The sequence below is a fragment of the Ictidomys tridecemlineatus genome, chromosome 7 (assembly GCF_052094955.1).
Source record: "Ictidomys tridecemlineatus isolate mIctTri1 chromosome 7, mIctTri1.hap1, whole genome shotgun sequence".
Classification (NCBI taxonomy): domain Eukaryota; kingdom Metazoa; phylum Chordata; class Mammalia; order Rodentia; family Sciuridae; genus Ictidomys; species Ictidomys tridecemlineatus.
In genome coordinates this window covers 181,446,849-181,458,589 of record NC_135483.1, presented here as the reverse complement: position 1 = coordinate 181,458,589, position 11,741 = coordinate 181,446,849, and the positions used below count along the sequence as shown (strand labels likewise).

General features: G+C 56.2%; 2 protein-coding genes across 4 annotated transcripts; one reads left to right on the top strand and one right to left on the bottom strand.

Moving 5' to 3' along the window:
* Positions 1–563: 563 nt before the first annotated feature.
* Tmem198 (transmembrane protein 198) lies at positions 564–6,756 on the bottom strand. 3 transcript variants are annotated; one of them, XM_013360853.3, is made up of 5 exons: positions 6,288–6,428; positions 5,783–5,952; positions 3,083–3,658; positions 1,733–1,935; positions 564–1,418 (listed from the first exon to the last, which is right to left on the bottom strand). In XM_013360853.3, the coding sequence occupies exons 2-5, from the start codon at positions 5,946–5,948 to the stop codon at positions 1,281–1,283; spliced, it is 1,083 nt and encodes a 360-aa protein (XP_013216307.2). In that variant the 5' UTR covers positions 5,949–5,952; positions 6,288–6,428; the 3' UTR covers positions 564–1,280. The 3 variants fall into 3 exon arrangements, with proteins under 3 accessions (XP_013216307.2, XP_021585663.2, XP_077874200.1); XM_021729988.3 differs by having other exon boundaries at positions 5,783–5,985; positions 6,288–6,412; XM_078018074.1 differs by lacking the exon at positions 5,783–5,952 and having other exon boundaries at positions 6,288–6,756.
* A 347-nt stretch (positions 6,757–7,103) lies between these two features.
* Positions 7,104–11,602, top strand: Chpf (chondroitin polymerizing factor). Its single transcript, XM_005330516.5, has 4 exons — positions 7,104–7,417; positions 8,397–8,970; positions 9,414–9,593; positions 9,926–11,602. The coding sequence occupies exons 1-4, from the start codon at positions 7,104–7,106 to the stop codon at positions 11,180–11,182; spliced, it is 2,325 nt and encodes a 774-aa protein (XP_005330573.1). The 3' UTR covers positions 11,183–11,602.
* The last annotated feature ends 139 nt before the right edge of the window (positions 11,603–11,741 follow it).

Below are 11,741 nucleotides of genomic sequence, written 5' to 3'. Positions count from 1 at the left end.
AGTTCAACATCAACAGAGGGCTCCCAAGCTAGCTTCGTTTCCTCCTCTGCTATGTAGGAGATGCCTTGCCAGTCTAACCCAAATTCCTGCATTCCCTGTACATGCCCTGCTCTGCCCCACCCTCAATGACCCCACCTCCCTGCCCCCATGACAACCTCGACAGAGGCTGTGAAAAGGTGGGGCACAGGCCGAGGGTCCAGCTGTCCCTGGGTGGGTGCCCAGGCTCTGCCAGGGAGGAGGAAGGCGCCCTCTTCTCCCCCAGCCCCACGTGGTGTCATTCCTCTGCAGGTGACTAGCAGGACCCAACCAGGCAAGGCAGGTGCCCTCGGACAGCTTGGAAAGCGTGTGCCCTTACACAGGGCTGGGTGGGGTGATGGGAACCAGAGGTGTTGGGAAACAATAAAAGTGCTGTAGCTCATTTTCCTGCCTCTCTGTGTGCCATAGGAGGACAGACCTTGCCTGCAGCCCCTGTAGTAAGTGGCACAGGGCCCAAGGCTGCAGTGCTTCCAGCTTGGCCCACAGAAGTGCCAGCCACTGAAGACCACCACTCCTGGCAGAGGCCATGCAGTTTGGCACATTTATAAAAGATTGTAAAACAGGGCGGGGTGGGGAGAGACAGAAGCATGAGGTGTCCAGGGTGGCATGACAGACACCAGACATGCACCGTGCATTTAAGCCCCTCTTCCTCCACCCTCCCAACCCAGCCCAGAGCACCACCCCCACCCCCATCCCCTCAGGCACGTGGCTTTGCAGAGGCCAGAGGACCAGGGTGAAGGGCGCTGTAGTCTGCCCTGTAGACAAGGACAGGAACCTTAGATGAGTGGTTAGGAGGCGGAGTGATGAGGGAGAAGATGGCCTCCTTCGTGTAGACATGCAGGAGAGTGGTCCATGGGACCCCAGCAGTAGGAGAGGAAGTGGGGCCAGCCCTAGAGAAGCCCTACCAATCAGAAATCTAAGGCAAGGGTCCCAATGTCCCCTCCAAGCCTACCGCCTCACACACACACATACATGGGTGACACACTCACAACCCTGAGCACACCCCAGTGGGGCTCACACCCCGAGTCCCCCAGGAATCCCTTGGGAGCTTGGGAGGGGACTTTCCCCTCAGGCCAGGCTTAGCCTGAGATAGATCTTCCTTCTAGTGGCCAGGCCAGTCCTCTCCAGGGAGGTGAGAGGGACAGCCGAAGGCCTTGGGGCCAGGCAGCCTGGGTGGTGGTCTGGCAAGCCTCCCCAAGTTGGCAGAGCTGGTGACTGCAGAGTCTAGACAAGTAGAGATACAGCTATACTCGCACTGGGGGTCCTGAGCAGGCTGTCAGTGGTCCGCGGGACCCATACTCATAGTCGGCATCCGTAGGTGAGGCCATGAAGGAGCTCAGGGAGCTCCCAGTCTGCCGGTCCCGGAAGCTCTGGATGTAGCTCTGTGGGGGAATATACACAGGGGTGAGAATCCTGATGGAGACGCTTGTCTTGAAATCACTTCTCTCTGTCCTTCCACAAGCCTTATACTCCCCTAGACTGCCCATACCCAGAGTGTCCAGCCCTGAAAACCCACCACATACCACTTAAAATCCATATTTAGGACCTTTCTCCTGGTACCAGAGCTGTATCCATCCCACCCTTGGTTCAGGGGTTCTATTGGACAAACACCAGGCCTTCAAGACAGTGACCAGCTCTGGGGAGTCTACACATTCCCTTCTCCTCCTTTCAGGCTGGAGGGGCTCAAGGTGCTCACCGGGGAAAGGACATCTCCATTGAAACGTTTGATGGGCACTGGCCTGCGTCGATAAGCAGGGTCAGGGGGCCCAGGCCTTGGAGGAGCCCGGGGACCTCTGGGGGGAGCCCGAGGGGGTCTCTTCTTCCTCCGCTTCTCCTTGCGCTCTTCCTGCTGCCGAATTCGCATCAGCTGCACACGCCTTCGCTGCCGGCTGATGACCACTGTGGAGGTATGGGCAGAGCAGGGTCTCAGAGCCCACATGCCTCTTCTCCAAGCCCTCTCCTTTCCTCCCACCTGAGGTTTCATGCTTTCCGATTCTCCTTGTCTGTTATTTCCTACCACTACCCTGTCACTTCCTTTCCTTGTTACCCCCTCCAGATAGGACTTCCTGCAGTTACTTTCTTCCAATGGTCTTTATGTAAGATTCTTAGACTTCTAGGTACACCCTTCATGGCTGCTGTCCCTCTCCCAATCCTGAGCCACAGGTGACTCTCCCAGGCCAGACACTACCATCTTTCAACTAGACAGCCATGCTGCTTTCTCACTAAGGCTTGTCTCCTTCCAGGGCTTTCTACACTTAGCAGCAGAACAAGCATCTTGAACACTAAGTTACATTATATTTTTCCTCACTTTAAACCCTCTAATAGGAACTCACTGCCCTTCTAATAAAATCCAGAGTTCTCCTCATAGCCCAGAAGACCCACATCATCAGCCCAACTCCAAAACCTCACCTACCACACTCCAGCCCTCTTGCTCAAATACACCCAGCTTGTTCCTTCTCAGGCCCCTGCCCTTGCTGTTCCCACTTCTCTAGCTCCTGGCATGGCTTGCCCCTTATACTTTAGGTTTCTCCTTACATGTCACCTCTTCTAAATAGCCTTTTCTGACCACCTTAACTATAATCACTTCTTGTGTATCTCCTTCATATCACTCTGTACAACCAGAATTATCTTGCTGGTCTGCTTGTTTATTATCTCTCACTTGCCCTGGATTACACAGGTAAGGGCAGGAAACTTTTCTTTTTTCTTTTCTTTGTTTGTTTTTTTTTTTGTTGTTGTTGTTTTGTGGTGCTGGGGATCAAACCCAGCGTCTTTGCAGTTGGGCAAGCACTCTTATCACTGAGCTATACCCCATCCCTCCTTTCTCTTTTACCTCTGCTATATTCTCCAGTACCTAGAATGGGGCTGACACAGAACCAATGCTCCATACATTGTTGTGGAATGAATAGTGGCTCATGGTCCCATCCTCCCAGACCCTGAGCTGGGAGCTCTGTAACCCCATTGAGGCCCTGTCCACAGTCCCTCAGCCCCCCCACCCAACCCTAGCAGTCCCCTCTTCCCAGGCCCACCCTGGCCTCTGCCCTCTCACCTTCAGTGTGGGAGTCCCCCTCCGCCGTCACCCGCCACTGCACCAGAACGCCCATCAGGCTGAGCAGGGGCCAGAGTGCCAGCAAGGCCCAGCTCCGCCAGCAGAGGGGAGGCACCGGTGCGGCCCGCAGTCTTTCCACCACGTAGCGCCCCAGCAGCAGTAGCTCAGCAAAGTAGTCAGCAGCGGTGGCGATGAGTGCAGCACCAGTCACTGCGGTGGCCAAGGTGGTGAGTGGGCGGGGCCAGCGCAGCGTGAGCAGGGCACAGAGCAGGCCTCCCCCTAGCAGTAGCCCCAGTGGGCCCCACACTGAGCCAGGCTGGTAGTAGGGTGCAGAGCCCAGCAGGGCGGCAGCGGCGAGCAGCAGACCGAGCAGCAGCCCCACCAGGAAGAGGCCTACACTGCGCACCAGCATGGCCACCAGCCCGCAGAGCAGCCCAATGCCCAGTGCAATGCCTGCACTGGCCCCAGCACTCAGTTGTGTCTCCAGCACCCGCTCTCGGTAGCACAGCAGGAAGATGACCACTGAGCCAAACAGCAGCCCAGTGAGGAAGAGTACTGCCTTGAAGCAGCGGTAACCTAGAGGGGAACAGAGGCCAGTGAGGGGCCAAAACGAGTCACTGAGCTAGAGGAGGAATTCAGAGGGGTCAGGGACGTGGGAGCACAGTAGAATCCGTGATAAGGACACTAAGATCAGAGAATTGGGAATTACTGGGGTCATGAGGGCATCAGTGATGGAGTCATAGATCATTGACGTCATGAGTGAATTAGTAATGGGACACTGTAGTATTTGGGATCATACAGCTTAGAGAAATAAGTCATTGGGGCCACAAGGGGATCAGCAATAGAGTCACTGGGGTCTTTGGAGAGGAATTGTTCAAAGATGAGTAATACAGGAATCAGAACATGAGAGATGGGATCACACTGCTTCAGAAAGATGAGATCTTTGAGGGGTCACAGGGCTTCAGAGACAAAGCATCATTGGAAGGTGACAAAGAGGACAGAGGTAGGTTATTTGGAGAGGAGTTCCAAAAGATAAGATCTTTGTAGGTCCATGGGGTGGGAGTGGGGGTCAGGGGGATTGACAGAACTGTAATCATTGGGACTATTAAAGGGTTTCTGAGAGATAGGAACACTGAGACCAGACAAATGAGATCACAGTGTGGGGAGGGGTGATCCACTAATGGGGATACAGGGATCAGAGAGATAGGAATAACCAGGGATCAGATCTAAGAGTCATAGAGGGACTAAGAAGGATGCAAGGTAATGAGACAGCTGGGAAGATAGTCATTAGGGCTTATAATGGGTAGTAGGAAATCAAAGAGGAGTATAGGGTGAAATAACAATTGTGGGGTTTCAGAAGAAAAGGAGGTTATGGGGCCATTAAGCCCATTAGCAGTACCTGAAAGAGTGAGGGAGGTGTAGATCCTGAACAGGTGGGAAGATGGAAGTCATAGATGGGGGTCAAGGAAGTCAAGGAGACTCATAGAGAACAATAATAAAGAAGAGATTCAGTTCCAACAATGAGAGTAGATATCAGAGTTCAGAAGGTTCTGGGGTCAGAGAGAGGAGTAGGACTTAGATAAGGCCTCAGAGTCTAGGAAGAGAAGTAGGACATCAGGGCAACCCAGGAAAAGGAACATGAGGTCACACTGAGCACCTCGCAGAGGGAGTGGGTATGGATAGTGGAAGGGGTGAGTTGATAACAGACTTTTTGGAGGTCCAGAACATGTTCTGAACCTTTGTGGGGAGTATTTCCTCCTGTAGTTATTCAGCCCAGGGTTTGGAGGGGAGAAGGGGAGGGGCCATCTGATTCCCACTCCATCTGTCTACCCATATTAGGCTGCATAGAGAAGTCTTGCCACACCTCTGCCTAAACCTACCAGCCTCCTTTGTGCCCACTGGTTCCAGTAACTTATAATCATCCTTCCTGAGGCTTTCCTGGGGTCCCTACCTGCTTTTCTTTTTTGAAATCCTGTAATTATTGCTGTAGAACCACCAGACACTTACTCTAGGCTGCCACTAGCCCATGTGACAACTTTGTGAAAATTAGAAAAAGGTGTCCTGTTCTCTAGGAAGGGAGCCTTGTGCCAATGCCTCAAGTTTGGCAAGTGGAGCATGAGCTGGATTTCAGCCCCTTTTGCCTACTCAACTGAGCTCCCTTTTGCAGTACCCAACCTATACAACTTTTCACAGCATTCCTGATTACTGGAGCCTGCCTTGTAGGCGATCTCCATGTGTGTGACTACCATCCAGCCCACTCTAATATGTATCACAAGTGTGACTATTCTAGGAGTCTCTCCCCCATCATGCAATATGCCCTGTTGTAAGGGACCATGTTTAATCACCTTGCTAAGTGTTTTCTGTGCCTCCTTAGTATATGACCCAAACTCCTCTCCACTACAATAGCTATTTATTAGGTGCCTACTAGTTCTTTTAACAAGTCTATGTGAGACAAATACCATTGTTCCCTTTGTTACAGAGAAAACTGAGGCTCAGACAAGGCATTACAATTAGTACACAGCCAGGTTCAAAGTCAAGCATGCCTTATTCAAAAACCGGTGTTCCCTAGAATCTAGAGTCTAGATGATCTATAAACATGTGTGAAATGAAAGGAGGGATTCTGGAGAAGATTTGAGAAGCCACAGGAAAAGAACTGGGGGAAGTAGTGGGGACCCAGGTGAGGAATGAGAGGGATCTCACCAAAGAAGCAGTAGACGACTCCAAACAAACAGCACATGATGCAGACGAGGGCCGGCAGTGCCTGGTATCTGCGCTCCAGGGGCTGTTCACAAGGTGCACCCCAGAAGACATCATCTGGCTCAGGGGGCAGCAGCTGGAATCGTAGTGTCTCCACAGTGCCCGGCATAGTGCTGGGAATGGAAGGGGGTCCCTCCCAGATCAACCTGACAGATAGGAAGTTGAGGTCAAGGAAGAGTCCTGGGTACTCCTAGGATGAGGGTGGGAGTGGGAGAACTCAGCAAGGACAAGGTGGACAAAGGAATGGTGCCCATTTCATGCAGCTCGGGAAGCATCCTGGAGTGGGGAGCAAAGACAAAGGGAAACAAAAAGTGCCTGACTAGAGGAGGCTGGGATGAAATTAAAAGTGGGACTGGGGGAGTGGGGATGAGGGCAGTTTGCAGTCGGTGAGGAGGCAGCCAGGAGACCCGTTTGTGGGAGGCTAAATCTGGGATTGTCCAAGATCTACCTGGGCTGGAGGCGACCTGGGCTTCTGAGCGAAAGAGGCTGTGCAGGGGCCGGAGGGGCCGGGGTTGCGGGGTGCCAGAGGATCCAACTGACTGGGGTCTAGGGAAAGTCCGGCGTGCGGGGAAGGGGGCTGCTGGGCCGGAGACACCGGTCTCTGCGCGGCGGCGTCGCCGCTCCACCTCCAACACCGGCTGGCACTCCAGTCCCGCCGCGTTCAGGGACTCAGGCCGAACCCCAGGACAGAGAAAAGAACAGGAGTAGGGGCTCGGGCTGCCCCAGAGCCGCGGCCCCATGCCCTGAGCCCGCCCGCGGCCTTTGGTGCTGATGGACAGCTCCGGCCCTCTACTCCTGACGTCACTCAGGGCGCACCATCCAAGCAGGGGCGGGCTGCTTCTGACGTCACCCGGGACGCACCAACCACGCCAGGGGGAGATAGGGGACTCCGCCCCCGGCGTCTCCCTCTCCGGCATTGAGGAGGGGGCACTTCCGGGGGTCCTTCCCCTTTAACCTCCCCCTTCTCCTCCCTCTCCGGTAGCTGAAGCCTGAGACCCCACCCCGGGGGCGGGGCCCTCGCAGTGACACGTCGGACAGCGGCTGCAGCGGCCGGAGCTCCCGCGCCAAGCGCAACTGGAGGGAGATTGAAGCATTGCGCTGGGGATTCGGCTCGGGCCGCTGGCTCTGCCGGGCGGGGAGGGAGCGGGCCCGCCCGCTGGGCCCGGGCCCTCCGGATCCGCCCCCTCCCCGGTACCGCCCCCTTGGAGCCTCCTGGGGCTGCTCTGGGGCTGCGCCGGGGCCGGGGGCCCGCGGTCCGGGCGCCATGCGGGCATCGCTGCTGCTGTCGGTGCTGCGGCCCGCTGGGCCCGTGGCTGTGGGCATTTCCCTGGGATTCACCCTGAGCCTGCTCAGCGTCACCTGGGTGGAGGAGCCGTGCGGCCCAGGGCCGCCGCAACCCGGAGACTCTGAGCTGCCGCCTCACGGCAACACCAACGCGGCTCGCCGACCCAACTCGGTGCAGCCGGGAGCAGAGCGCGAGAGGCCCGGGGCCGGCGCAGGCGCCGGGGAGAACTGGGAGCCGCGTGTCTTGCCCTACCACCCGGCACAGCCCGGCCAGGCCGCCAAGAAGGCCGTCAGGTAGTGATCAGCCCTGCCAGCCCCACCCCCGGGCACCGGCCTGGACGCGCGCGCGGGGGAGGCCGCCGGAGGCCGGGTCAGGCTCCGGAAGGAAGGGGCTGGCCGGCCAGGAAGTCTTTGGGCCCAGATAACTTCCGATGGCCCCGCTTTCCTGGAACACTGGGGCCGGTTTGAGGTCCTCTCTGGGCCCCAGCCCGATGTGAGCTGAACTTAACCGCTCCTGTCCTAAGCTGGCTCCACGCAATGGTCCCCCAAATGACCTCTTAGCTCCTCGGCTGGGCTATTGGGGTTGGATAAATCACTAATATATAGGATGAGTGCATAAAGAGAGGGAAAGAGAAAAAAAATTAGATTTACCTGTATCTTATTCCTGATAGGTTACAAGGACCATCTTGGGATGAGATGGGGAGGGAGGAATGTACTCATTAATGTCCTTGCTTGTGGGTTGAAATCATTTCTCCTGAGTAACACTGGGCTCAAATTCCAATTCTGCAATTTACCTTCTGCTTTACAAAGGTGCATTACTGTCCTAGTTTGCCCTTCCTCAGAACACACTCTATACACCCCTGTGCCACATATTCCTTTACATCATTCATGTGATGTGCTTGTGATATTACAAAGTATTATATAGAAATAAGTATATACATGGTGTGTCAAGCATTTGGCTAAGTGCTTTAAATGGCAGCTATCCCTTTACATCCCCTTTTAAAGAGGGTTAAGGTTAAATAGCGTGCTCCAGGACAAAACTGCTAAGTAGTAAAATCAGGAATCGAGAGCCATGATATATCTCTTATATCTGCATGGATAGTGCCATTCCCAAATGCAAAGTATAGTGGGTAAGACGTGTTTCACTTAGAAAGATGTGCTATTCTTATCCTATTCATGGGCGAGGGAACAGGCCCAAAGAAGGTATGCTCTGCTGGAGCCTGTGTATGCCCTGGTGTCTTTTTCTATAATCCTGTACTGTCTCTTCCCCCAGGACCCGCTACATCAGCACGGAATTGGGCATCAGGCAGAGGCTGCTTGTGGCGGTGCTGACCTCACAGGCCACATTGCCCACTCTGGGAGTGGCTGTGAACCGCACACTGGGACACCGGCTAGAGCGTGTGGTGTTCTTGACTGGGTCACGGGGCCGCCGGACACCCACTGGCATGGCTGTGGTGACGCTAGGCGAGGAGCGGCCCATCGGGCACCTGCACCTGGCACTACGCCACCTGCTGGAGCAGCACGGAGACGACTTTGACTGGTTCTTCCTAGTGCCTGACACCACCTACACTGAGGCGCACGGACTGACTCGCCTAACTGGCCGCCTCAGCCTGGCCTCCGCTACCCACCTCTATCTCGGCCGACCCCAGGATTTCATCGGTGGAGAGCCCGTCCCCGGCCGCTACTGCCACGGTGGCTTTGGGGTGCTGCTGTCCCGCACACTACTACAGCAGCTGCGCCCCCACCTGGAAGGCTGCCGCAATGACATAGTCAGTGCACGCCCAGACGAGTGGCTGGGACGTTGCATCCTGGATGCTACTGGAGTGGGCTGCACAGGCGACCACGAGGTGGGAAGATAAGCTTGTACACTTCCCACTGAGAGGCAAAGGTGTAGTGGTGATACAGGCTTTGGTGTTCATGCCAATTCTGTCATTTTCTGTCCTTGTGACTCTGGGTACATAACTAAATCTGAGTGTCAGTATTCTCATACATGCCAATGGAAATAATTATTGCCCAGGATTGTTATAAGGATTAAAGAAAATAAGGCAACCTTTCACACAGTAGGTGTTCAGTGTTAGTTATTTTATTTGAACCCCTGGACAGCTCTGACATGGTTGTATGTCCAGTTCACAGGTGAGCTGGCAGAGGCCAAGGTCACTCAAGCTCATTGGGTCACAGTATACTCCAACCCACAGAAATCTGACTCCAAGCCTACAATTGGTTGTAAGATGAGGAGATGAGACACTCTGAGACAAGGGTAAAGATAATTCATTATTCTTCCTTTCCTTAGAGGGTACACTATAGCTATCTGGAGCTGAGCTCTGGGGAGCCTGTGCAGGAGGGAGACCCTCGCTTCCGAAGTGCCCTGACAGCCCACCCTGTGCATGACCCTGTGCACATGTACCAGCTGCACAAGGCCTTTGCTCGAGCTGAGCTGGAACGCACGTACCAGGAGATCCAGGAGTTGCAGGTATGGTCTGGGTTTGGAGGTGTGGGGGAAGGGTGTGGGACAAACAGGGCCTAAAGTCTCAGATCCCAGGGAATATAAAATTAGAGCCTGAATCACAGAACAAGCTTGTTTCCCAGTCCTTGTCTGTTTCCACATTCTCAGAGGAGCCTCCAGAACCCCTCCCCACCTTGTAACTGTTAGGCTGCAGAAAGAATATGTGTGGGCCCTGGATGGGCAGAGTTGTGTAGAGGACTGGGGGTCCAGCCTGAGTGGCATCTGCCACCTACCCAGCCCCCCTACTGTGTGCTGGTGCTAGGTCTCTGCCTTGCTCATGGCCTGTTTCTCTGGCTCAGTGGGAGATCCAGAACACCAGCCGTCTGGCTGCTGATGGAGAGCGGGCGGCTGCCTGGCCTGTGGGCATCCCAGCACCATCCCGCCCCATGTCGCGCTTTGAGGTCCTACGCTGGGACTACTTCACAGAGCAGCATGCCTTCTCCTGTGCTGATGGCTCACCCCGCTGCCCACTGCGTGGGGCTGACCGGGCTGATGTGGCTGACGTGCTGGGGGCAGCTCTGGAGGAGCTCAACCGCCGTTACCACCCAGCCCTACGTCTCCAGAAGCAGCAGCTGGTTAATGGTTACCGTCGCTTTGATCCGGCCAGGGGAATGGAGTACACACTGGACTTGCAGCTGGAGGCACTGACTCCCCAGGGTGGCCGCAGGCCCCTCACCCGCAGGGTGCAGCTGCTCCGACCACTAAGCCGTGTGGAGATCTTGCCCGTGCCCTATGTCACTGAGGCCTCGCGTCTCACTGTGCTGCTGCCCCTGGCTGCGACCGAACGTGACCTGGCCCCTGGCTTCCTGGAGGCCTTTGCTACTGCAGCACTGGAGCCTGGAGATGCAGCAGCCCTGACGCTGCTGCTACTGTATGAACCACGACAGGCCCAGCGGGCAGCCCATGCAGATATCTTTGCACCTGTCAAGGCCCACGTGGCAGAGCTGGAGCGGCGTTTCCCTGGTGCCCGGGTGCCCTGGCTCAGTGTGCAGACAGCCGCCCCCTCCCCACTACGCCTCATGGATCTGCTCTCCAAGAAGCACCCGCTGGACACACTGTTCCTGCTGGCCGGGCCAGACACAGTGCTCACACCTGACTTCCTGAACCGCTGCCGCATGCATGCCATCTCTGGCTGGCAGGCTTTCTTTCCCATGCACTTTCAGGCCTTCCACCCAGCTGTGGCTCCACCACAGGGGCCTGGGCCACCAGAATTGGGCCGTGACACAGGCCGCTTTGATCGCCAGGCAGCCAGCGAGGCCTGCTTCTACAACTCCGACTATGTGACCGCCCGAGGGAGGCTGGCGGCAGCCTCAGAGCAGGAGGAGGAGCTGCTGGAGAGCCTGGATGTGTATGAGCTCTTTCTGCGCTACTCCAGCCTGCACGTACTGCGTGCGGTGGAGCCAGCACTCCTGCAGCGCTACCGGGCCCAGTCCTGCAGTGCGCGACTCAGCGAGGACCTATACCATCGCTGCCGCCAGAGCATGCTCGAGGGCCTCGGCTCGCGAACCCAGCTCGCCATGCTGCTCTTTGAACAGGAGCAGGGCAACAGTACCTGACCCCGTCCACCATGGGCCCTTGCACCCTGGCGCGACTGCACCCTGCCCTGCTCTTTCCCAACAACCCACAGCCACCTGCCAGCCTCGCTGGACAGGGCTGGCCAAAACCTCAGACCCTGGGGCAGCCTGCTGGTCCCCTGCTCTGGCTTAGTGGGACCCTGGGCTCAGGAAAACCCTGGGGGAGGCACCCCCAGAGTCACCCCTTCGTGCCCCAAGCCCAGTCTCCCCATGACGCTGCTGATTCAGGCTGTGGCCTCTGTGTATTTATGCCTGACGCCAGCCACATCTCCTGGGATCTTGTCCTAGGGGCCGGGCTGCAGATGAGTTGGAGACAGGGGGAGCTGAGGGAGGGGGGCATCTCCCACCTTCTCCCTTTTGGACCCCTGATGAAGCTCCCTTAATAAACTGGCTGAACGTGGACTGGTGAATCTGAGTTTTTGAAAGGTAGGGGTTGGAGAAGGGGGGGCGTTGATCCTGAGGATGGAGGTGTCTTGTTCTTGCTGGGGACTGCATTTCCTTTTGGGGGACCAAGTCATGAGCATGCCCATCCCAGCCCCAG

Coding starts and splice junctions, on each gene's coding strand:
- Chpf (XM_005330516.5), top strand. CDS start 7,104: ATGCGGGCATCGCTGCTGCTGTCGGTGCTGCGGCCCGCTGGGCCCGTG. Junction 7,418..8,396: donor GCCGCCAAGAAGGCCGTCAG/GTAGTGATCAGC, acceptor CTCTTCCCCCAG/GACCCGCTACATCAGCACGG. Junction 8,971..9,413: donor GCTGCACAGGCGACCACGAG/GTGGGAAGATAA, acceptor TCCTTTCCTTAG/AGGGTACACTATAGCTATCT.
- Tmem198 (XM_078018074.1), bottom strand. CDS start 6,756: ATGCCGGAGAGGGAGACGCCGGGGGCGGAGTCCCCTATCTCCCCCTGG. Junction 3,659..6,287: donor CCAGGTCGCCTCCAGCCCAG/GTAGATCTTGGA, acceptor GTTCCCCTCTAG/GTTACCGCTGCTTCAAGGCA. Junction 1,419..1,732: donor ATGGAGATGTCCTTTCCCCG/GTGAGCACCTTG, acceptor ATTCCCCCACAG/AGCTACATCCAGAGCTTCCG.